This window comes from Eschrichtius robustus, chromosome 19, assembly GCF_028021215.1.
Source record: "Eschrichtius robustus isolate mEscRob2 chromosome 19, mEscRob2.pri, whole genome shotgun sequence".
In the NCBI taxonomy this organism is placed as follows: domain Eukaryota; kingdom Metazoa; phylum Chordata; class Mammalia; order Artiodactyla; family Eschrichtiidae; genus Eschrichtius; species Eschrichtius robustus.
In genome coordinates this window covers 13,909,945-13,934,676 of record NC_090842.1, presented here as the reverse complement: position 1 = coordinate 13,934,676, position 24,732 = coordinate 13,909,945, and the positions used below count along the sequence as shown (strand labels likewise).

General features: G+C 53.1%; 1 protein-coding gene across 6 annotated transcripts; it reads right to left on the bottom strand.

Moving 5' to 3' along the window:
- Nucleotides 1-116: 116 nt before the first annotated feature.
- On the bottom strand, nt 117-18,421 carry FCSK (fucose kinase). Of its 6 annotated transcripts, none has more exons than XM_068528067.1 (25): nt 18,142-18,421; nt 17,154-17,319; nt 14,329-14,429; nt 13,822-13,973; nt 12,638-12,688; nt 11,584-11,709; nt 11,182-11,254; nt 10,681-10,778; nt 10,203-10,283; nt 9,597-9,716; nt 9,247-9,418; nt 8,719-8,831; nt 7,961-8,062; nt 7,669-7,839; nt 7,122-7,186; nt 6,038-6,408; nt 5,152-5,362; nt 4,811-4,977; nt 4,495-4,716; nt 4,035-4,178; nt 3,752-3,871; nt 1,966-2,153; nt 1,780-1,879; nt 1,054-1,277; nt 117-879 (listed from the first exon to the last, which is right to left on the bottom strand). In XM_068528067.1, exons 3-25 carry the CDS (start codon nt 14,408-14,410, stop codon nt 793-795), a joined length of 3,240 nt encoding a protein of 1,079 aa, XP_068384168.1. In that variant the 5' UTR covers nt 14,411-14,429; nt 17,154-17,319; nt 18,142-18,421; the 3' UTR covers nt 117-792. The 6 variants fall into 6 exon arrangements, with proteins under 6 accessions (XP_068384168.1, XP_068384169.1, XP_068384170.1 ...); XM_068528068.1 differs by having other exon boundaries at nt 4,113-4,178; XM_068528069.1 differs by lacking the exon at nt 13,822-13,973 and having other exon boundaries at nt 11,584-11,753.
- Between the last annotated feature and the right edge of the window lie 6,311 nt (nt 18,422-24,732).

The following is a 24,732-nucleotide window of genomic DNA, read 5'->3' as shown; positions in this document are numbered from 1 at the left end:
CATCTCTTGGGCCCTCAGCACCAGACGTTGGATCATCCCAGGGGCAGTTTCCCACAGTGCCGGGGGAAGTGGGAATTCCCCCAGCAGGAACGAAAAAGATCTTTATGAGGACAACCTTGAAGAGCAGAGTGAGTTTATTCCAAGAAGACTGCAGTCCTGAGAACTCACGGCCCACAGGCACATGGCAGAGCTGCTGGTTAAGGCCACGATCAGCAGTGACTTGCTGCAGGACTGCACTGGCTCTCCGCCACAGACACGAGTGTGGACCCTCATCCCTGTTCCCACTCCCCCATTAAGTCAGCTTGGGAGTGAGTGTGGAACAGCAAGTCTCTACTCAGGCAAAAGCCTGACCTCTAAGGAAGGCCACAGGAAATGCCTCAAAGGGCCTCTTCAGGGTCGGCCTTACCAAGGGACCCCAGCCATCTGCCAAGTCTAGTTGTCATCCCCTTCTTCCAGGCCCTCATGGAGAGTGAGAAGGCCAAGGCCCAAGCTGGGCCATCAGATTTGTAAAGGTCACAGGGGACACTGAACTTAGGACCTTCCTATGTCCAGACACCAAGCCTAGGCCACTGTCAACCAGAAGGTCACAGTCCTGTTCCCAAGCACCGTCTGTGCTTCACCAACTTTTAGAAAGGGCTGGGCCTGAGCTCAGGTTGGCTTCCTTTGGAAGCAGATTCACGAAGTGGGTGGAGAGTAGAAGACTGAGTGCTCCCAAGGGGGAAGGAAGGGAGGGCCTGCTATAGCTCCAGGCTTTCTCCTCTTGCAGAGGGACAAGCCTCATGAGAAGGGGCCTCAGGCTGAGGTCTCAGTCCCCAGCAGCTGCAGGCTCAGGCCCTGAGTGTCCACTTCTACCAGGTGGATGCTGTAGTTACCGAGGCCCTAGGCGCAAAGGACAGAGGTGCTTAGAGGGTTCTGGGTGGGTTTTAGGCTTTTGGGAGGCTGGACTGTGGCTGCAGGGCCAAGGGGGCTTACAGCTGTAGCCGCTGGTTAGCTGGTGGGCCACAGGGAGGGCTCCTGTCCCACGCCAGATACCATGCCCCAACCACACCATACCTCAGTCTTGGCCAGCACAGCCTCCAGAGCTTCCTTTTGCCGTGGCTCCTTGGTCAATAGATAGAGAAAGCCCCCGCCACCTGCCCCTGCCAGGCTCTGGCCATGCACGTGGGGGGCCAGGACAGCCATCATACGCCGCACAGCCAAGGGCTCACAGCCTGGGGCCATGAGCTTCTTCTGCTCCCAGTATGATGTCAGGCACTGGCCCAGCAGAGGCAGGCTCCCTGGGGTGGGGGCAGAGAGGGGAGTTGTGTGCCTGAGCCAGGATATTCACTCAGTGCCCATCTGTAGACTGGATGGGGTGCCAAGAGGCACTGCTTAACCAGTGTCATAGTTAAGAACCTGGGTTCGGTACTGGCTGGAAACAGGAGTGACAAAGCCCATCTCACGGGGTTGTTTGAGGACTAACGAGCACAGAGCAGTTGGCGTGGTACCCGGCACAGTGTTCACTGAACTGTGTAGCCCTAATCAGCTCTGACTCCCTGGAACTCGGCTATGGAGCCAAGCCTCTTCCCCCATCCGCTTCCTGGTAGGTGGGGCTGGAGGCCTTCCCCAGGATGCAGGTATTGTCCTGAGATGTGACTCCCACCTAAGTGTGGGACCCTGCAGAGGACAGAGGCTTCATACCTAGGGACGGTGCCAAGTCTGCAAAGGCCCCCAGCCTCAGACCCACAGGCAACAGGCACTCACTCCTGGTGCCTGAGCTCCGGGGAAGAAGCGCCTTACCTTGGCGGAAGGCTTCAGCGCACTCCTCGGTGTGCCGCACCAGGTTGTGGGCATTCTGCACAACGGCAGGCAGCCGGGCATACCAGCTCCTCAGCACGTCCTACAGATGGGGCAGGAGGGGTGCAGTGAGGCTCAGCCTAGCTGAGCCGTCTCGCGTCCCTCCCTTCTTCTGGGGCCAGGGCTCACCTGCAGCAGATTCCGGGCCAGGCGGGTCTTGCCAGTGTACACCAGGAGCAGGTGGTCATTGAGCTTCTGGACAAAGCCCACAGGCACAGTGATCTCTTCCACTTCCACCTTCAGTGGCAGCTGAGCCCGGGAGCGCCCCACCTTGATGCCAGGCATTAGGCCACCCACTTGGTCCTGCCAGCCACCTCCTGCAAGAGCCCAGGCCCCGTCACTGCTGGAGCCTATCTGGCCCAGCTTCCCTCTCCCAGTACAGGCTCCTGGCCTTGCATCCCTGGCAGGGACCAGCGTGGGAAGACAGCTTCCCCCCGCAATTTCAGCTGGGCCAGGTGAGCTGTGCAGCTTCTGCCCCCGCCCTGGGAGCAAGTTGAGCCCAGCAATGGAAGGGGCTTCATTCTGGAGCCAAGCTTAGAATGCACAAGGCCTGAGTTTTGTTGCAGACCTAATGTGTACTTGGAATTGGGGTAAACCACATCAAAGGATTAAGACCTTACGCTAACCTTTCCCCCTGAGGAGGGATGACATAGGACTTTCCCTACAGCCTAACAGTCCCTGCACCCTGGCTTGCCTGATAAAGGGTGTTGATGGTGGAAATAAGCTCCTCAGCATCTCTTATCAAACTTAAAATAGCTTGTTCATATTTTGCTTTACTAATGAAAGGTATGGATCTCTTTTCTTCTTGCAGCTATATAAAAATGTCAAAACTTGAGATGATTCTGGGATAGGCCTTTGATATTTGGAGAAGGGCCTGCAAGGATTTCGAGTATAAAATGCAAATGGCAGGAGGCATCTGGAACTTTACAGCCAAAATGTGGTTAGTGTCAGGCCTGGAATGTCAAGAACTCCTTAATCGCACCCCTCTCCTTCAGAGCACGTAGCGTAGCTTGTAATTATACATTTACTGGAGTGGTTATTGATCCATGTTTGTTTCCAATAGACCGTAAGACTTCTGATGGCAGGGATGCTGTTTTTGCTCATTTTATCCCCAGGGCCCAATACAGAGCGGGTGTTCCACAAATAGTTGTCACTTGACCAAATGAGAGATATGAACAGTGCACCTCAAAAGCAAACTAAAAAAGCTTCCCCATCTGCCCCTTTTGCTAATGACTACCTATTATGGGATGTGAGTCATTACAATGAAAGGAGGGAGCTAGGCTACAAAGTGGCCAGAGAAGATACCATAATCAGGCATCTATACATCTTTGTGGCAGTTTCCCTCCCACAGTCATGCTGAAGATGAGGCCTGGCATCCTGAGGTGACCAGAGCACCCTAGAGCCAGACAAACCTCTGGCTGCTCTCCATTGTGCATGGATGCTAAGGGGCCACAGTGATGAGTAGGAGAAGCGTGGTGCTAGTGACATTCCGTATGATCACAGCCAGGCACTGGGTACCCCATCATGTGGTGGGGGAAGCGAGGCACAAGTGGCCCTCGCCCAAGGGAGAGGCACGGTGCTGAAGAACAGGCTGAAGGTCCTGTCCCCTAATCCAAACCCAGCCCTGCCCTGAGGGACAGCCCTGGGTAGGAACAGAGACATGAGGAATACCTAACACACATGAAAGGTGCAGCACAGACTCTAACGCTTAGTAGGTGCTCCCACATCAAGCCCTTTGAGGTAGAAATATTTCATTTTGAAAAGCACGAGAGAGAGAGTGTCAGAGTGGTGAGAGGGAAGCTCTAACCCTTGTAAGGAGCAGCACAGTTCCGTGGCTGTCTGCACGTCCAGGGAAGCCCCTGGGGGCCCTGAAAAAGTTCCCCTGACCTCCCTTCTGCCCTGGGGCAGTCCGTACCTGTGGTAAGCAGCTGCTCCAGATGCAGCACCGCGTGGATCAGGGCCTCCGTGCCCACCGCCCGGCCTGCGGCCCGCTGCAAGGCGGCCAGGGCAGCCCCCGCCAGGATGCTGCTGGTGCCTGCAGGGCACGGAGGAGAGCACCAGCCATGGCACGGCTCTGCCCAGCCCCATCCTGCCCCGCCCCCTCCCTCTCCACTGGGCAGAGGCTGGGGAGAGGATTGGAGGCAAAGCTGAAAGGGGGAACAGAGTCGGTGAGCAGCAGGGAGACAGGGCCTGCTCACCAAGGCCAGAGCCATGGGGCAGCTCAGACCAGGTATGCAGCTCAAAGCCGCCCCCAAAGGCACACAGCAGCTGCTCACTCAGCGAGAGCTTGGAGTGGACGCTCACGATCCCCGCACAGATGAAGGCCGCCTTCAACAGCGCCCCTGTGGAGTGAGCAGCATCCGGCAAGGAGTTTGGTCTTCAGGGGTGGAAACAGAAACCCCACCCATCTCAGCCTGGCCTGGGGCTCGGCGCAGACCCCATCCCCAAGCCACAAAAGTTCCTCTGGGCTCCATAACACCAGCAAATGTGCCAGCTCTACCTCCTGTGCCTGGGCAGGGTAACATGAAGGCTCCTCCACCAGACTGGCTCACCCTCAGGCCAGGCACCCATGGCCTGCAGGGTCTCTCGGGTTCTGCCCCCATCCCCCAGCTGGCTAGGTGTGCCATCCCCACCTGCACAAATCACAGGTGCCCTGACCTGGGGCATGGGGCTGGCAGTAATCCTGCAGGTCATCCAGGCTCCCGCATACTATCTTCGTGGCCATCCTGTCCTGCCGAGGTCCCACTGCCAGCCACAGCTCGGGCTCTGGGATGCGGCGAGCCCTGGCCCCAATGGGCCGGCGGCCATTCAATCGCACAGCCAGGCCCAGCACTGCCCCACCAAGCTCATAGGCAAGGGGTGGCGTGTCACTCCAGCCCCCTGTGGCAATTGAACGAGACCAAGCTGGTCACAGGGGCTGCCAGCTCAGTTCTGGGGTGGCTACCCTCACCCCTACCCTCCACCAGGGGCTCACCAGAGAAGTCCACTCGAGCCGGGCACTCAGCCACCACCCACTGCCCGGGTGCTGGCAGCTCTACCGGCACCGAGGAGACAAAGTGCTGGGCTGACATCACAGCCTGGCGAATCAGGATCTGCCCAGCCCCCTCGTAGTGGCGGGCAGCTCGTACTAGTAAGGCTGGTCTGCCAGGAGGGAAGGGAGAGATGGTGGCATGGAGCCCCAAGCTGGGGGCGGGCTGCTTGGGTTTGGGGACCGACTGCCCTAGGTGACCTGAGGACACTCCGCCTCTCTCTGGGTTTCCACCTCCAAGGACGGCAGGAGGCTTCTCCAAGGGTTTTGACATCATTAGCACCCACCTGCTCAGCCACTTGTCCCGCTCCTCAGCGAGCGCCTCCACGCCCCGCGCCAGGTCTCCACACTCCAGGTACAAGAAGGGCCGCACCCACTCAGGGTTGGCAGCTGGCCCACTCCGTAAGCCTCCTTGGCCCTCTGCCATGCAGCCCAGGACATCCGCCACACAGGCCAGTGCCCGGGCTGCCACGCCAGGGTCTCCCCCACCAGCTGCCACTGAGGGACCAGGAGTCAGGAGCAGCTGGGGAGGAGGCCCGCCCTCAATGCCCCCTGCCCTCAGGCACCCCAGACTCCTCACACCTCTTCACTTTTGCCCAAGATGTATCCTTGCCTGGGAATGCTCCCCTCTTCTGCCTGGCAAAGTTCTCATCCCACCAGCCCCAGCCCAGATATGCCTCTGCACCCCCCACCCAGGATGCCCTTAATGAGTAAGAGCTCAGGCTTGGGGGGCAAACCACCTGGGTTCAGTCTCAGCCCACCACCAACCAGCTGTGTGGCCATGAGTGAATAACTGAAATGGAGAATGAGGCAGTCCCTGTGAGGCTAAGGCTGAGTCCCCAGCCAGAATGCCTGGGTCCCACGCAGGGCGGGCCACATCCCCCTGGGGCTGTGCTGGAGCTCTTCACCCACATCCAGCCCCCTGCACAGAATGTGCAGGCTTTGCCGATGCTCACAGGACCCAGAGCCTCACCCCCAGGCCTCCGCCGCTCACCAAACTCCCCACTAACAGGGATGGAGCTTCCCAGAAACCTAAAAGTTAAGTCCATTTGCGTCTTTCCCCTGCTTTAAAGTCTCAAGACTCCCTAGTACCCTCAGGATGATGACCTAGAGGGCAGACAGGGCAGGTGATGCTGGGTCTGGCTTCCCAGCATAGGTGCCCAGCACACTCACCCTGGTCCAGGGTGGCCATCAGGGGCCCAGGACAGCCCTCGTGCACAGCAGCCCGGATCAGCGGGCGCAGGCTGAGGTCCTGCCGGGCCTCCAGCACGTGCCGCGCCTTATGCAGGGCCTGGCGGAAGAACAGGTGCCGGCGGGAGGCCAGTGTGGCAGCCCGGTCCAGGCGCGGCTGCAGCTGCTCCCAGGACAGACGCCAGGAGGCTCGCCAAGCCCGCAGGGCCTTGCCCCCATCCTCCTGGGGGTCCAGCATCCACAGCATGTCCTGGGGCCCCAGGGCCCTCGAGGGGTGGAGCACGGGAAAGAGACGGGCACTGAGAAGGCAGCGCTCAATGGGGGGCATGTCTGGGTCCCACAGGTCCCAGTCCCTGATGTAGGGAGAAGACACATGAGCAGGAGGGAAGCAAGTGCTCCTGCCTGGTCACCAAGCCCTGACCACCTGTCAGCTGGGGGTTGGCTCATTCATGGGGACAGGACGAACTCCAGAGGCAGCACAAGCAGGCAATTCAGGGAGGGAGGCCCAGCTGCCCTGCCTCCTTTCCCAGGCCATTGAACAAAATCCCAAAGCCTGAGCACGGCCAGGAATTTGGAGTTGCCCAGGGAGAAGATGCTAGGGCAAATCAGGCTGCTCAAAACTACCCCAGGGGACTTCCCTGGTGGCGCAGTGGTTAGGAATCCGCCTGCCAGTACAGGGGACACGGGTTCGAGCCCTGGTCCGGGAAGATCCCACATGCCGTGGAGCAACTAAGCCCGCGAGCCACAACTACTGAGCCTGCGTGCTGCAACTACTGAAGCCCGCACACCTAGAGCCCGTGCTCTGCAACAAGAGAAGCCACTGCAATGAGAAGCCCGTGCAACGCAACGGAGAGTAGCACCTGCTTGCCGCAACTAGAGAAAGCCCGCCCGCAGCAATGAAGACCCAACGCAGCCAAATATAAATGAAATAAATTAAAAAAAAAAAAAAAAAACTACCCCAGACCGCAGGGATGGTGGGGGGTGGGGCAGGAGCAGGATGAGCCTCCAAGCAGCTACCACCCTGGCTGCTGAGGCCCACAGAGGCCCGTGGGGCCACCAACCCTACCGAATGCCTGTCTTCTGGAAGAACTGACTCCAAGACATGTTGAGATACGTTCCTGTCCCCTGTCTCTGGGGGAAGAGAAGGAAGCAGTCAGGGCTGCAGGGGCCACAGGAAGGGGTTAAGGGCAATAAGGCCAGGATCTGCTCAAGAGGGGACAGGAAAAGAGACAGGGGCACTTAGGCAAGCAAGTTCTGAAACAGCGTCAAGTCCTGGAGTTTCCACATTCCAGCCCGGGTGCCTGGAACCTGCAGCAGAATCCTGGCTGTAGGCCTGACCCTCCATAACTGGCTCTGCAGCCCAAGGCGGGTCACCTCCCTCTCTGAACCTCAGTCTCCGGCCTGAAAAATGGGGATAAGAATCCCCACCCAGCCTGCGTCAGAGCAGCTGAGGAGGGAGGTAAAGGCCTGTTGAGACTCTACTGGCTACACTCTCCTCACTGCCTATCTCTCAGGTGAGCGCTCAGAGAGCCCTGCAATGAAGCTGGGCTAGGACCCCCGGTGCTCCCCAAAGCCTAAAGAATGGGGGCGAGGGGAGGTAGGTGAGCACCTACTTCCCAGCTGTCCAGACGGCCAACGAGGGTGAAGGCCCGGCTGCGGGCGCCGTGCAGCTGCACATGGTGTCCCTGCAGGACGAGGTCGTGCAGCTCCAAGCCGTGCAGTGCCTCGGACTGGGCCACGTCCAGGCCACTCACGAAGCAGCCGGTGCCAATGTGAATGGGGCCCTGGCAGGGGAGCGGGCAGGCGTCCTGCGTGGGCAGGGGAACCCCAAGCACGCCCACAAAACACACAGGACCCTGGCTCCCGTACCCTTGCCCTCCCTCTGCCTGCCCTCTCAGGCCTCACCCGCAGGTGGCAGTGCTGCAGGACACTCCCAGGACCCAGCTGGACGGGGCCTTCCAGCAGGCAGCTGACCACAGAGCTCCCGGCCCCCAGTAGTTGCCGCTCCTGTGAAGCCAGGGAGAAAGCTGTGAGGGCCCAGGGCGGGTGCTGCCCCAATTCTCCTCCACAGCCAGGGCCAGAATTCCTGCTGCTCCCCGTGCCTGTCGGCCAGCCAGATCCCTCTCGATACCTCCCTGGCCCCAGCCTCAGGCTGACTCCCATCCCATCTTGATTTCTGCTGCTCCCCCAGGGGCATGCTCTCCCTGCCTTCTCCTCCAAAGCAAATCTGCACCCAGTAGTGGAAGTCCCACCAGATGACAGCTCCCCCAGAAAACCTCTCCCACCTGTCCAGCTATCCCTACCCCCGCCACCCTGAGGGCCACCTCTGAACTCTACCTGCCCCATCACCATGAATTTGCCTGAATCCCCAAGCAGACCCTTCAGAAAGGGTGGGGGGGGGGGAATCTTCTCTAGCTGCTCGCTCAGACTTGGATGTAGAATCCTGACTTGGCCACTTACTGGCTCTGTGGTCTTAAGCAAGTAACTTAACCTCTCTGAGCCTCCAGTGACTCACGTGCAAAATGGGGATAATAACACCTACACGCGTAGATAATCTGTCCCAAGCGTGAGCTATTCGCTCCCCTCCCTGAAGCCCCCATTCCTACCTGTCTCCAGGTACCCCGTAGGCCCCTCTGCTGGCCTTACCTCCAGGCAGGTCTTACCTCCACCTGGGAGTGCACGACCTGGGCCCCAGGAGCCCCCGGGAATGTGAGACTGTGCAGGAACTCACTGGCTGAGTTGGTCATGTAGTTGTAGCTGCCGTCAGGGACATATGCTGTAAAGATACAAGTACTGACCCCAACACCCTGCATGTTGCAGCTCTGACACCAGGCTGGGCCTCCCACCAGAAGACACATCTTCATCAGGGCCTGGGAGGGCAAGCATGGAAATGAGCCCGCTGTGCCAATGGGGAAGCTGAGATCCAGAGAGGCTCAGCAACCTGCCCAAAGTCACACAGCTAGAAAGTAGAAAGACCAGGACTGGAGCCCAGTAAAGAGACAAAGGAAGAAGAGGAGAGTTACCTCAGCAGGGGACTTTGAACTGGGAGAGGGTAATCGTCCAGTCCATGCACTCACTAGGCCTGCCTGGTCCAGGAGCCTGGGGGCCAGGCAGGTGGGGTGGGAGCCTCATTCTGGGGGCCTTCACTCCCATGGCCTCCCTACCCCGGAGAGCCAAGAGGCAGTACCCACCCACTGTGAGGGGCTGATCGCGAAGCTCCCTCCACAGCTCAGCCCGGGCTCCATGCAGATAACCCGCGATGTCCACATCACCTTGCCCCATCTCTGGGGGCCGCCCCACCAGGAAGTCCTCCCTTCTCACGTTCCGGGCCATGCAGAGCAGGATGTCAAAAAATAGAGACAGCTGGGACAAGGGTGGGAAGCACTGCTATTAGTGGGTACCTAGGCTGAGCTGGGGCAGTTCCATCTCTAGAGATGCTGACATAGAGAGGGGAAAGGACTGGCCTGAGGTCACACAGCCAGGTGCCAGTGTCAGTGCCTCTTGCCCAGGCCAGGACCTGCCAGTCCCCACTCCCAGTCACCTGGACAGGCCGGGCTCCGGAGTCCAAGCCCATGTAGGTGCAGGCGTCCAGAGGCGGGCTCACATGGGTGGCCAGGAGGTGCTCAGCAGTTTCCACAGAGAAGAAGACAAGCCCAGAAACCTGGAGGGGCCCCCACAAGGGTCAGGTGGGAGACCCTGGGGCCAGCCTTGTGCCTGAGTTGGGGAGGGCATGTGCAGATGGGCCAAGCAAGGCTGACTGCCACACCGGACAGGATCATTCATCTTCTGGGCCACTCCAGCGCCCAGACTCCAGGCTTAATGGAGGCAGCTCCACCAAGGGCCCCTCAGCAGGCAACTTCTAGGACCCCCTCAATTTTCAGGTCTCCTCCCAATCCCAGTTCTCCATCTTCCCTATAGTCTAGTCCCAGGCTCTTATCTACCACTCGTACCTTTGTCCTTCATTCTAGAAGGATCCCCTGAGTCTGGTTCCAGCCTTTCTCATTTGGGACAAGACCCTGAATTCCAAGGCTACCCCCTCCTCAGATTTTGGCTTCACCCGCTCCCCTGAATACCAGTTCCAGATCTTCCTCAGATTCTGGTTCTAGCCTTCCCCAGAAGGAGTGGGGCTCTGCCCTGGCAGCCATACCAGTGGCACCCGCCCGTCAGGCCTGGCACATCGTTGTATCTCTGCCTCGGTGCCTTGGTAATAAATGTCCAAAACGAAGCCCTACATGGGAGCAGAAAACAGAGTTAGGGAAGGGAGCAAGAGAGGATTACGAAAGAGGGCACGCAAGGGTGTTCTCCAGATGTAAACCTAGGACGCAAGTCTGACAGGCCCCAGCATACTCCTGGGGATACAAGTGCCTGAGACCTCCCCCACCCTGACAGCAGAGGGCAGGCTTCAAATGTCTCCACAGCCCCAAGCCTGGGCACAGAGCCTGGCACAGGATCAGGGGCAATTCATGTTTGGCAAAAGACTAAGCACAAGAGCTGCTGCCATGGGGGGAAACTCCTCCAGATCCAGACCATGCCAGAAAGTCCAGGACGAGGCTGCCCAGAGCACAGGACCAGGAGGCCATCCCAGGATGGCTCAGCTGCCCACGCTGCTGCCCCAGGGGCACTACCTGGGAGTCAGTGAGGTAAACACCATGGTTCCGGGCATAGGCCGTGCTCCCCGGAAGGGCGATCACTCTGGCTCCCCGGAAGCCGTCCCAGCTGATCCCTGCAGGTGGGGGAGTCAGGAGGCTCTCCAGGGACCCCAGCCCAAGGAATGGGGGAATCCCTTCCAGGAAGAGGGCAGGGGCATCCAGGCACCTCTAAAGAAAATATGGTTTCCAAAGCCAAATGGACATTCCTCTGGGAGAATGACAACACCTCACCCCCAAAGTTTGGCCACAGAGCCCTTTGGGACAAAGGGGGCAGGGCTGGGTATCTCCACTCTACGGACAGGCAGACAGGCCCAGCAGGGGAAGCCCTGCCTCCTGGTCTAAGCTCCATCCTTCAAACCTTAGAGCTTCCCTTGTGAACAGGGCAGCAGGCCAGGCCCAGAGACGGGGTGGGTGAGGAGAGGCAGAGCCACGTTGGCTGTGGCTAGGGAGGGCAGTCCCAAGCCTTCTCAGGCTCACCTGGGTTTGGAGGAACAGACAGCAGCATGTCGGTGCTGCAAACCCACACGCCTGGCGGGGAGCCTGGGCCCAGCTGTGGGGAGAGAGAACGAAGCTGATGGCCGGGCCCAGCCCTTCCTCTGCTCCCACACAGCACAGCCTCAGCCTGTTCCAGGGGGACTCGGGCTGCTGAGGTAACAGAGGCCTCCCTATATCCATGGTGCCGATGCCAGCCCTCCCGCCTGCTTCCTGAGGCCGCACCTCCCCCCAGTGTGGCCAACACTAACATCCTGAAGCTCTAACTAACTCCAGGCACCCAAAGCCATTGTTCCTGGCATCCCCCGTCTGAGCCAGCACAGACTATGGCTGGTGGCTCAGCAGGAAAGCGGCAGGACAAGGCCCCATGGCAGCTGCCTGTCTCACCCGATGGCTCATGATGTCCAGCAAGCAGTCCAAGTTGCAGACCACGGCCTCCACAGGGGCCTGTGGGTTCTCCACAGGGAGGCAGGTGAAGGCCCGGCCACAGTCATCGAAGGGGAAGTCTCGGCCCTGGGGCGGGAGCAGGGACAGCAGAAGAGCTTGAGGCAGAGAGCCTGGGCAGAAAGCCATCAAGCCAGAGGACTTTTACAAAGTGTGTTCTCATGTGATTTTTTAAATTACATGATTATGGTAAAAAATGAGCAAATGCAGATACACAAAAAGAAAAACCACCCCTCAGGGATAATAACCATTGCCCTCATTTTGAGGTTACGCCCTTTTGTATACCTCACATGCAGACTATTTTTTTTTTTTTTTTTTTTACAAAAATGAAAAAGACGGAGACAACAGAACTTCACACACACACAAGAGTACAAGTCAAACTGGAGAAAGACTGGGAACCATATCAATGTCAATATCCTGGCTGTAATTATACTATAGTTTTGGAAAATATGACCATTGGCGAGATCTGGGCAAAGTTTACAGAGGCTTCCCTCTGGAATATTTCTTAAATGTGGATCTACAATGATCTCAATCAAACTTCCAATTAAAAAGGCTGAGATCATTCTGTACAAACTTGTGCAGCTGGCCTTTTTCACTGAACAATGAAAATATATTCACCGATGCTCACAGTGAGCCAGGCCAGGCCCCAATTTAAGCATTTGATGGGTCATCTCAGCACATCCACATGAAGTAGGAACTGCTGCCATCCTCATGTTACTGATGAGGAAACTGAGGCCTCGAAACAGTCAAGTGACTTGCCCCAGGTCACAGAGCTGGTCAATGCACAGGTCAGTGCAGAGAGTTAAATGGACCTTTTAATCATTGTCTAATATTCCACCAGGTTCCCTATTTTGGACACCTGGATTAATTCTGTTTCTGATTCTTCAGGATTTGCACAATGCACACCTGCACACAAAGGTAGAAGACCCCTAAAGTCCCATCCAACCCCGAGGATTGACCATCCTTCTGCATGGCCCCTGCCCAGCATTCTACTGACCATGTGCAGGATGAGGATCCAGGCCGAGTGCAGAACATCCGATGTGACCACCTATCAAAAGTGGAAGAGCACTGTTCACAGAGGTCTGGGCAGATGGCACCCAAGGATGGCACCCTCTTGTGCAGGGAGAGACCCCCAGCACAAGTCCACACAAGAACCAAAGGAGGGACTTCCCTGGTGGCACAGTGGTTAAGAATCTGCCTGCCAATGAAGGGGGACACGGGTTCGATCCCTGGTCTGGGAAGATCCCACATGCCGCAGAGCAACTAAGCCCGTGCACCACAACTACTGGGCCCGCGCTCTAGAGCCCGCGAGCCACAACTACTGAGCCCGTGCGTCACAACAAGCCCATGCACCTAGAGCCCGTGCTCTGCAACAAGAGAAGCCACCGCAATGAGAAGCACGCGCAGCCCAACGAAGAGTAGCCCCCGCCTGCTGCAACTAGAGAAAGGCCGCGCGCAGCTACGAAGACCCAACGCAGCCAAAAATAAATACATAAAAAAAAAAAAAAAGAACCAAAGGAACAACCAGCAAGGTCAAGACCAATGGCCACAGGCAGGCACGAGGCAGCCCTGGCCACTCCTGGATAAGGAAGCACAGCAGCCTTCCAGTTGGGCCACTCCCCTGTCCCCTGTTTTTAGGGAAGGCTGCAGGCAAGAATGTGGGGCTGGCTGGCGGGTGACTCACAGTAAGTCAGCTTCATGGCAACTACACAGTGGTCCCCTCCCTTGCGGGTGCCACCCCCACTGCCAGAGCGTGTCCATGCCTGTGACCACCCTCACTGCCTGTGCCAGGGTGCCATGCAGGCAAGGTGACCTCGTGAAGTGGCTGGGTGTGTGTGGGACGTGGGCCCACGCTCTACGCACTGGGGGCCACTGCACCTCAGTTCCAGCAAACCATTGCTATGTGGGAAGGAGAGTCCAGGGTAGCAAGATGAGATTTCTCAAGGGAAGCCAGAAAGCCTAACTCCGAGATACTGGCTCTGACTTTCTAAAACCACTACAAAGGCTGCCCCTGCCTTCTGCCCTCAGCTGGATGAGTCTGCTCAATCTACAGATGCAAAAACTGATGCCAAACCTGAACTGGGCAGGAAAATGGAGCCCGAAGAGCTGGGGACCTTGGAAAGGCTCTGTTTGAAGCCCCCATCCCTGCTGTGCCCAGGGGGGCGCTTGAGGAGCACTCACAGTGAAGCCTGCACAGGCACTCAGGTGCTCAGCAGCCACCAGCAGGGCGTTGAGGGTGGCTCCTCCACTGCCCACATGAACCTCAGGGTCTTCCACGGCCAATAGCATCGTCCTGGTGGGGATCTGCTCTCGCTTCTGCCGTATCTCCAGCTCTGTGGTCAGAACATGACTGGGACCTGCGCCCCAGCCTCTCCACCCTGGTCCCAAGCACCTCAAGCAAACCTCCTGACAGCCATTATTTAATCTTCTTTGACTTAGCAGCTTTTCATCTAGTAGCTCATTAGATCTTTTCCCAACTCAGTGAGGTAAGTACAATTACTCCCATTGCACAGATGAGAAAACCGAGTCTCAGTGAAGTGACCTATGTCTGAGGTCACATGGCTAGGAAGAAGCAGAATCTGGGTTTGAACCCGGGTCTGCCCGGCTCCTGGGGCTGTAGGGGTATGTGGCAAAGAAAGGGGAGAGGGTTCCACATTAGGGGCAGAGTGGAGAGGGAGGGTCAACTACCTCTCTGGAAGACCTCGACGCTGTCCTTGTACTGGCATGTCAGGATGATGACCGTCCAATCAACCCCCTTCGGCTGCTCCATTCTGGCCAAAGTTGAGGGGCTTCCAGGGCAGAGATACGGGTATATGTGAATTTTTTAAAATTATCATACCCTAAAATTGATTTTTTTGGTTGTAAGTAGTTTTATGAATTTTAATACATGTATAGCTTCTTGTGGTTACTACCACCATCTGCATCTAAAAAAGCTCCCACATGCTAACCCTTTACAGTCACACCCTCCTCCATCCCTCACCCCTGACAACCAGCCATCTGTTCTCCAAAGCTATAGTTGCAATGTAATCTTTTGAGATTGGCTTCTTTCACTCAACATAACATAATGCCTCTGAGATTCATCCAAGTTGGCTATGCATATCCATAGTTCTTTCTCTTTTTTTGCCAAGCAGTATTCCGTCGCATAGACGTCGCACAGTCTGTTTCTCCACCCACCCACTAAAGGACATCTGGGCTGCTTCCAGGTTTTGGTAATCATGAATAGAGCTGCTATAAACATTCATGCAGATTTAGTGTGAACATAAGACTTCGTCTCTCCAGGCGGACACCTAGGTGTGGGATTGCTGGGTCATGTGATGAGTCTATCTTTGACTTCATCAATCTGGGTGCATGACATTTCCTCAGGAGAGGAAGTAAGGGGAGCGGGGTGGGGTTGACAGGGGGTCCCACCTTAAAACAAGGGGCTGCCCTTTCGGTACCGCAGGCCCCTCATCATCCAATCATTGCCACTGAGCTGCAGGGAGGGAGGCTCTAACTTCTAGGCTCCTGAGGCTGAGGGCAATTCCCCGGAAAAGAGGGAAGCTCTGGGAGAGGGGCACCAGTTTGTTCAAGAGCAGCATGCCAACAGCACCCACTACAGGGACCTCAGAGGGGAACTCCCCTCCCAGAGGCTCCAAGCCAGAAGGGGGCTGCAACCCCACCTGTCAGCCATCTTCCTCCAGGGCACTCTGAGCAAGTGAGGGGAAGGTGAAGCCAAAGCTATGGCTTCACCCACTCCTATCCCCCCAACACTCCTTTCCTACCAGATAAGAAGCCAATCTGACTGCAGAGGCCCTGGCCTCCCCAAGACCTCTGTGGACGAGTCTCTAGGAGTGCGCTGGCGTCTACCTCTGGCAGGGTCCCAGTTGCTGTCCCATGCAGCAGCCCACCCCCACCTCTTCCCTCCAGCCCCCAAAGCTCAGTGTGGGGAGGGCCGGTGGAGTGAGCTGCATGCCACCCCAGAGGTGCCCTGACCACACGTCCATCTGCAGTCAACCCTCACCCCAGCCGGAGCCAACAGGAAACCTGAACCTCAGTAATGGTTTCTTCTTATGCCAGACTCTGCTGCCACCAAGCCTATGGTTAAGGCTGACAGACACTGCCACTTAGCAACACCCACACTCCCATGAGCTTTCAGGGAAAGCTTCCACCACTATCAAAAATTGCTCTGTTCCCTGTTCAGCTCAGGAGGGAAATCCAGAGGGGAAACCTGAGCTAGAGATCTTGGCCAGGCATCTGAGGTCAAAGGCATTCCCCAGGTTACCCATCTGGCCTTCCCAGTAAAGGGGGTGGCTGGGGATTCCAGATGGGCCACCAACTCCCTGTGTGATCTTCGGCACCCCTAACCCTCTCTGGCCTCCTGTGGTAGGGAGAGTAACGGATAGATGCCCCCATCTTGTTCACACGGAGGCCATGCTTCCCACCAACCAATGACATGAAGAAGACAGACCCACTCCTACAAGATGGGGATCCTCTGACAGGCACCCTTGGCTCCAGAACTCCCCATCAACCCAACAGAAACTGTCTTAGAACTGCACTGCAGTCTGAGAGCCTTCTACCCATACCTCCCTTCTTCCTTCCAGTGCTGTTACAGGAAGCAGAACTGAAAACTGACAGCTCTCCCTGCTTCCTCCAGCTCCCTCCCCTTCTTCCCTCCCCCAACAAATCTCTTGCAAGTCTAATCCCATCTTGTTCTCTACTTCTCTGAGGACCTAAACCAATATGGGAGTATATCATCTTCCTCTTGGGACTGCCAAAGGAAAAATTACTGTAAGAACCTCTAAATTAATGTCTGGGAAGTACTTTCTTTATACTTAAAGATGAAGAAACTGAGGCACAGAGAGATTAAGTGACTTGACCAAGGTCACACAGCTAGCAAGTGGTAGAGCCAAATTTGAACCCAGACATCTTTTTTCCAGAGTCCATTCTCTTAACCCCTACACTGAACCTACTTTGTAGGATGGAAAAAAGAACCAACGTACTAAATATATGTGAAGTGCCCAATACAAGGTGACAATGAAATGGGGATGGCATTAATGATAACAGCCACTAGAAGTTAAGACCCATAGTTAAGACACTATGATTTTTCATCTTCACAACACCACTGCCAGGTAAGTATTCTGTCCACTTTACAAATGCTAGTTGATGCTGCATCCATGACTGGGACCTGGGTCTCTCAGGTGATGGTGACAATGATGTTTGATCCCAAGCAAAAGTGTTAAAAGAGAGCAAGGAAGAAATGCCCCAAGGAGAGTCCAAAGGTCTGAGGCCAGTCTTGGTCTTGGCATAGTGACTGAGAGTCATGAGCAGATGACGGGTCACAGGCAGAGGAGGGAGGACGGCATAATCTGGACTGTACTCTACTAGAAACTGGAGCAGAGAAATAGTCCTGGGCTGGGAATCAACCCCCCAGAGGCTGTCCCCATCTCTCCCTCTTCCTGTGTGATCTTGAGCAGGTTACTTAACCTCTCTGAGCCTCAGTTCCCCAATTGAAAACTGGGGCCAAAGATACCAACCTCCTAGGATGGTTGCATTAAATAAAACATAAAAATATGTGGCACACAGCAGGAGCTCAATGAATGGTAGTTCTCTCCAGTGAGGAAAAGCAACAGAAGAATTCGACTTGACCCTGAAGCAAGTTGGAGTGAAGGCTCTGATATATTCTCTGGGTCAAAGATGCTCCTGTAGAAGAAAAAAATCAGGGAAGGCCTGGGAAAATCAACCAAGGCTAAGTGGCATGCCTTGCCCGATCAGACTAAAGGGTATTATGAGAACAGAAAAGGTGGAACAGTACTGGTAGCATAGGGAGAGTCTTTTTCAGGCACCACGCCAAAGACACGTTGAAGTATCAGCTCATGTGACCCACTCAACAGCCCTATGAATTGAATTTTACCACACCCACGTAATTTGTAAGGAAATTGTAGCGTAAAGAGATGAAATAGCCTGCCCAAGGACATATACAGCTTTTACAGGCAGGTCAGGTGTATCCAACTCCAAGATTCCTGTTCTTACCCACCCTGTAGAAACAAGACATCTCTCCTGGAGTCTTTGCCCTCTGTCATACCTGACATTTGTACAGAAATCTTAGATAATACAGGCCTCTATCCAATATTCTGCACACTTCCAACAGAACTTTATCTACTGAGACCAAGTTGAAATAGTTCTTAATGTCCTCAGCCACACGCTGCCTAAAATTAGGATAGGGAAGGGGAGCCAGGGACAGAATAAAATAGTAAGGCCTCTTCATATTTGCTTTTTGAAGAGAAGTGGGGCAGGGATTTTGCATTTTAAAGGGAAAAAGCAGCCCCACGGAGGAATGTGATTCGTCTTCTGGGAAGCGAAAAAAGGCAGAAGGAAGGTGATTGGGAGTAAAATTACATTGCAAATTACACAAACGTCACATAATTGAGATTTGTGGATAATGACGAGCCCCGATGGGGTAAACGGAGGCAGGAAAAGCGACCTCAAAGGAAAAATCACCAGCGCCAGCATCCAGAGGCCCACCTGCCTGTGGTCCCTGTCCCGGGCGTCCCCAGGTCCCGGAGCTCCTGTAGAAAGACCCAGGCCAACGGGTAGAAGGACCCGCAAACGCCCCTTGGAGCAAGTGGGCGCCCGGGGGCGGCTGCAGAGTTCCCCGACGCTCTTCCCTATCAGGAACCAGACAGCCAGTGGCCCGGCTCAGTCTTGCGGGTCCAAGAGTGTGGGCGGGAGGCGGAAAAACGGCGCGGGACACTGGGTGCGCGGTGCCAGTATCCGCGCGGTCTGACATACGTGCCTCCGCCTGTTCTCGGCACAGCGGGATCTTTAACGCGGGGCTGTGCGTGCCTTCGCGGCGCACCCTGGGAAATGTAGTTTCAGCCCTCCGCCCGCCCTGGCTTGTCCTCCTCAAAAGCCCAGCTCGGAGCTATCGCCTGGGCCAGCGGAGATGGTCAGGGCAGCGCTTTCCTAAAGGGCAGTGATTCTTCCCCTCGAGAAGGGAGGTGAGGGGAGAAGGCGGCTCCGCTGGGCAGCAAAACTACAACTCCCAGAGGAACCAGTGGGTTGTAAAGACAAAACTCGTTTTCTGAGACTCGTGGTTCCAGGTTTGTGTTTTGTTCGTTTGTTTAACCCCCTGGCCGGGGGCGTGGTGCCGCCGCGTTTCCCCGAAGAGACAGAAATCAAACCGGGAGGAAAAACCCCACAGGTGTTGTTCGAGCGTAAGCGACTACCGTTGGATTGGCAATTGGCCATGCTTCGCGGGTTCATTACGTGGGTCCTTCCGGTAGAAACTTTTCAACTCTGTAGTGGGAAAAAGATCTGTGGCTTTTTTGGAAAAGTGATGAATGGCTGCCTTGTTCGTAATAGCGGAAAACTGGAAACACTCTCTCTCTCTCCAGGGTACTGGGAAAATAAACTAGGCACATCCATGCAATGGAATACTCTGCAGCAGTTAGAAATAATGAGCTAGATCTACATGTACAATAGGGAAAAGTGTTCAAGACACTTTGTTAAAGAACATTATGTATGGGAATCTACTCGTGTCAAAAATAATGTATGCGGACATATAGTACATGTGGATAGGAACCGGACCGGAGGGAGCACACTCTGAGGTGGAGACTGCCAGGGATGGGGATAGGCAGGGAGAACGTGAGCTTTATTTGTATTGTTTGAATTTTTCTTATGAGAATATACTTTCCAAATCTAGTGTCCTTAATAGGGAGCCTGCAAGACCCAAGTGGTCAGTCTCAGAGAAGATGAGGGATTCTGCTCTAACTCTGTGTAACCTTGACCAGTCACTTGGCTATTCTGCCTCCTTGTCTTTATCTGTAAAACGGGGTAATAATAGTGTCAAATGCCTAAGATTCTTTTTTTTTTTTTTTTCTAAGATTCTTATGAGGATGAGATAAATAAATTCTTGACTCCATAGTAAATGCTTCAAAAATATTAACCATTATTATGCTGATTGTTGTTATTCCCATGCGGACTCCTTAAAGCTGGATCAATGGTTTGTTCACTATTGTATCCTCAGTCACTAGAACGTGCCTAGGACATTGTAGGTGGTTAAAGCAATTTGGGTTTGTATTGTTTGTTTTTTTTGTTTTTGGGGTTTTTTTGGCCGCACCACATGGCTTGCCGGATCTTAGTTCCCCAGACAGGGATCAACCCCGGTCCTCGGGTCCTCGGCAGTGAAAGCGTGGAGTCCTAACCACTCGCCCACCAGGGAATTCCCAACAATTTGTTGAATGAAGGAATAAATAAAGAGCAGTCCCCTGCTCAGCTCCTGCTACCCTGCCTCCTCCCCCAAATCTCTCTCCTTCTCTCAGTCTTCTCCCACTAGAGTCATCCCCCCTCTTCACTTGGCCCAGGTCTCATCCTCCTTCCCCCACTTCAGCACCTGCTCTCTTCTCCTGTGAACCCAGCAGGCCTCCAGGGAAGAGATGAGCTGCCTCCCACTGCTGCTGTTCTCAGCAACGCAGATCCCAGCTCTGCAGTGGAGTGGAAGGCAGGGATGCCTGCAGCTGCAGCGTGGCGGGGGTTCAAGGAAAACAGCTCCGAGGAGCTCAGAGGCCAAGGGCTTCACCCCACCTCCTAGGGCGGGCATGCTGGCCCGGTAGGGAGTGGCTCCAAGGCCACTAGCAAAGATACTCACAGAAGGCTTTTTAATAAGATAAAGCCCTCAGCAGCAGACACAAAAACATGTAGCTCTCCACCCCACGGTCTGGGGTAGACAGAGCCATGAAAAAACATTCTGATGCTATAACGTAGGGTAGATTCTAGTGGTTAAATACAGGGTTTGGAATCAGACAAATCCTCCCCAGTTCTCATCACTTTCTGACAATGTGAGCAAGCCACTCAAATTCTTTGAGCTCAGCTTTCTTCCTCAGTAAGAATACAATAGTATTTGCCTAACCAGGTTGGGAGGATTCAATGAGCCAATGCATATAAAGAGTCTGGCACAGAGTAGGCATCCAACTTCCTTATTAAACAATCATTCTGCCAAAATGTAAGGGTGCAAGTCTGGAAGGCTTCTTGGAGGAGGTACAATCTGCAGGACCCTGCATGAGATATGAGGCTGCTGGTAGCAGGAAATCCCTCTGGGAGCCAGGACTACCCACAGGGATATCTTAGGTTGAGTTCCCTAGATGCCTTAGGTTGAGTTCTCAGAGCCTGAGAAAGGGATTCTTGTGCAAATGATCTCTTAGGGCAGTGAGGGAGGCAGGATAGGGCAGGGGAAGAAGCCAAGCAAAGATGTCAGTTCAGCTAAGTCTAGCCTCAGTCTGATCCTCTGGGGAGCTCTGGAGCATAAAATACATCACAAGGTTTACCCCTCTTAGAAGCAAGGGAGCTGGACTTTTTACCCCACATCAGTCATTCATGGGCTGTGGGCGGGCCAAGGGGAGGTAGGGAAAGGAGGGCATCTCCAGGCAAAGCAGCTCACAGGGACTGATACCAATTCTTCAGAGAAGGGTGAATCTATGAGACATTAGCAGCCAGCACTCACAACAGCAGGGGAATGGGTGCACCATCCCTGTAAAGGTATATAACCAAGAGTATTTACTGCCAGGGGACTGGCAAAGAGATGGGAACTGGATGAAGAAAATGGGGAGAGGATATTAATTTTTCCTACTGGGTCTTCCAAGGAGAAATTGAAGCAGCTGATATGTTTTTGTTTGTTTGCTTTTATTTTTTGCCGTACCACACAGCTTGCAGGATCTTAGTTCCCCAACCAGGGATCGAACCCGTGCCCCCTGCAGTGGAAGTGCAGAGTCCTAACCACTGGACCGCCAGGGAAGTCCCTGGTATGGTTTTAAATAATCAAAACCCAGACCTGATAGGATAACAAAATAGTTAACCCTTTCTGGAGAGCTAATAAGTGTACTTTATCATTAAGTGGCCCATCTTCCCCAATGCCTGATTTGCCTTTGCCAAATATCTTATGCAGTATTTTTCAAAAAGTGCTGCTATAGGATGTTAACAAGTGTTGCTGCAGAGGAGGTACAGATCCATTAAACAAAGGTAGACAGGTTTATTTTCTTCCCACAACTTTTAAACCAATATACTGGATAAACAAAGACAATGGAATATTATTCATCCATAAAAAGAATGAAATACTAATACATACTGCAACATGGATGAGTTTTGAAAACACTATGCAAAATGAAAGAACTCAAACACAAATAACTACATACTGTATGATTCCATTTATATGAAATGTCTGGAATAGTTAAATCCATAGAGACAGAAAACAGATTAATGGTTGCCAGGGACTGGTGGGAAGAATGGGGGGTGATTGCTTAATGGGTACAGAGTTTTCTCTTGGGATGATGAAAATGTTTTGGAACTAGATAGAGGTACTGGTTACAAAACATTGTGAATGTACTAAATACACTGATTTGTATGCTTTAAAATGGTTAATTTTATGTTATGTGAATTTCACCTCAATTTAAAAAAACAACCACGACAAGCTCAGTGTGCTTGTTGCTAATGGGGTGTCACTGTTCCCAGGCCTTCTCAGTGGACAGAGCTAAGGAAAAAAATAGCTATATGTATGGGGAACCTCTAGGCTAACCTATAAAGCATTTCACAAACAGGTTAGGGAATCCTTTTTTTTTCTTTCTTTCTTTTTAATTTATTTATTTATGGCTGTGTTGGGTCTTCGTTTCTGTGCGAGGGCTTTCTCTAGTTGCGGCGAGCGGGGGCCACTCTTCATCGCGGTGCGCGGGCCTCTCACTATCGCAGCCTCTCTTGTTGCGGAGCACAGGCTCCAGACGCGCAGGCTCAGTAGCTGTGGCTCACGGGCCCTGTTGCTCCGCGGCGTGTGGGATCTTCCCAGACCAGGGCTCGAACCCGTGTTCCCTACATTGGCAGGCAGACGCTCAACCACTGCGCCACCAGGGAAGCCCCAGGGAATCCTTTTTTGAGAGCATCTCACAGGACCTATAATGTAGAAGGCTGACCCAGCGCATGGAACATTGGTGGAAAGTGGGTCCCTTAAAATGAGTCCCTGGGGACACTAAGGATGGGGCACAAATGGAAGGACAAACTCCTGTTTTTGTTTGTTTGGGGTTTTTGTTTGTTTGTTTTGGGGGGATGACTTTTAGTTTTGGCCACGCCGCGGGGCATGCGGGATCTTAGCTCCCCAACCAGGGAACGAACCCGAGCCCCCTGCAGTGGAAGCGCGGAATCTTAACCACTGGACCACCAGGGAAGTCCTATGACTCCTGTTTTAATCAGCACTCTTCTTCTGCTTTTTTGTAAAACTTTTGAGAAACTGTTTCTCTGAGCTGGGACTTACTTTATACACCAGACCAATGGTCTCCATTGATATAATTGAAAGGACAGTAAAAAAAGTTTAACACTTTTAATGTCTGTCAGAGTGCTTTACTAGGTTTCAAGCTCCAAGAAGATAGGGTCTAAGTCTTCTTTATCAGTCATTTTCACAGTGCCGGCCGGTGTGCTTTCCACATAAGGAATAGGTAGTACACATTCTATGGAAGACCTTGGACCAGCCACTTTACCTCCCTGAGCTATCTGCCAATTTAGTTCTGCCAGAGGCTAAGAAATAATTAATTTAATCAACATTTCTGGAAGGTCTGTGTGGACCTACAAAAGCCGGTCTTCTGCTCTCCAATAGTCTGTTATCTAGTGAAGTAATGATAACAAAAGACACCGTCAGTTGACGCTTCCTCAGTTGCATTCATTTAATATTTAATCTGGATCATCAACATTTAGATCATTTTAAATCTTTGCTCTTACAATGCTATGACAGATATCCATCTCTATATGTAACTAAGAACATGTGCAGATAGGATATCTTCCTAGAACTTACTAGGTCAAATTGTGTGTACATGTGCAATTTGAAGATGTTACCAAGTCTCTTCTCATAGAGGCTGTATGGATTTCCAGCCCCGTTGGCAGTAGCTGGAGAATCCTTGTTCTCCACACTCTTGCCAAGATAGCTATCAAGCTTTTTGATCTTTGCCAATCTGATAGGTGAAAAATGATATCTCAGTGTGGTTTTAATTTGCATTTCTTTTATTAAGAGTGAAGCTCTGAGAAAATAAATGTTGGTTAGAATGTGGAGAAATTGGAACACTTGTGTACTGTGGGTGGGAATGTAAAATGGTACAGCCGCTGTGGAAAACATTATGGTGGTTCCTCAAAAAATTAAAGACAGAATTATTATATGATCCAGGAATTTCACTTTTGGAATATATCCAAAAGAATTGAAAACAGGAACTCAAAGATATATTTGTAAACCCATGTTCATAGCATCATTGTTCACAATAGCCGAAAGATGGAAGCAACCCAAGTGTCCGTCAATGGATGAATGGATAAAATGTGGTATATACATACAATAGAATATTATTCAGCCTAAAAAAAAGAAGGAAATCCTGACGCATGCCACAACATGGATGAACACTGAGAACATTATGCTAAGTGAAATAAGCCAGATACAAAAGGACAAATATTGTCTTCATACTTACATGCCTTGATAGTCAAATTCGTAGAGACAGAAACTAGACTGCTGGTTGTCAGAGGCTGGGAGGAGAGGAAAATGTGGGTAGTTATCCTTTAATGGGTACATAGTTTCAGTTTGGGAAAACCAAAAAGTTCTGAAGATAAATGGTAGTGTTTGTTGTAAAACAATGTGAATGTACTTAATGTCACAGAACTGTACACTTAAAAATGGTTAAGATGGTAAGTTTTATGTGTATTTTAGCACAATTTTTTAAAAAAGAGTGAAGCAGACTTCCCTGGTGGTCCAGTGGTCAAGACTATGCACTTCCACTGTAGGGGGCACAGGTACCAGGGAAACTAAGGTCTCGCATGCCACGAGGTGTGGCCAAAAACAACAACAACAACAAAACATAAAGAGTGAAGCTTTGCATCTTTTCATGTCACAGCCATTTGTGTTTGCTTCTCTGTGACCTGTCCGTTTGTATTCTTTTCACATTTCCTGTTGTTCCTTGGTCATCTTCTTACTGATTTACAGAGCACTTTGTACTAGCCTTTTACCCTGATATAAATTGCAAAATTTTCTTCCATTTTCCTATTGACTTGGTTTTTGTTGTGCTTTTTTTTTTTTTTTAATAAACTTATTTATTTATTTAT

What these genes read in the sequence shown, in the direction of transcription:
- FCSK (XM_068528067.1), bottom strand. Translation starts at nt 14,410, where the DNA reads ATGGAGCAGCCGAAGGGGGTTGATTGGACGGTCATCATCCTGACATGC. An exon ending in TGGACATCATGAGCCATCGG is followed by an intron (nt 11,255 to 11,583) that starts GTGAGACAGGCA and finishes CTCTCCCCACAG; the next exon opens with CTGGGCCCAGGCTCCCCGCC. An exon ending in CTGCCAGCCCCATGCCCCAG is followed by an intron (nt 4,179 to 4,494) that starts GTCAGGGCACCT and finishes CTCACTCCACAG; the next exon opens with GGGCGCTGTTGAAGGCGGCC.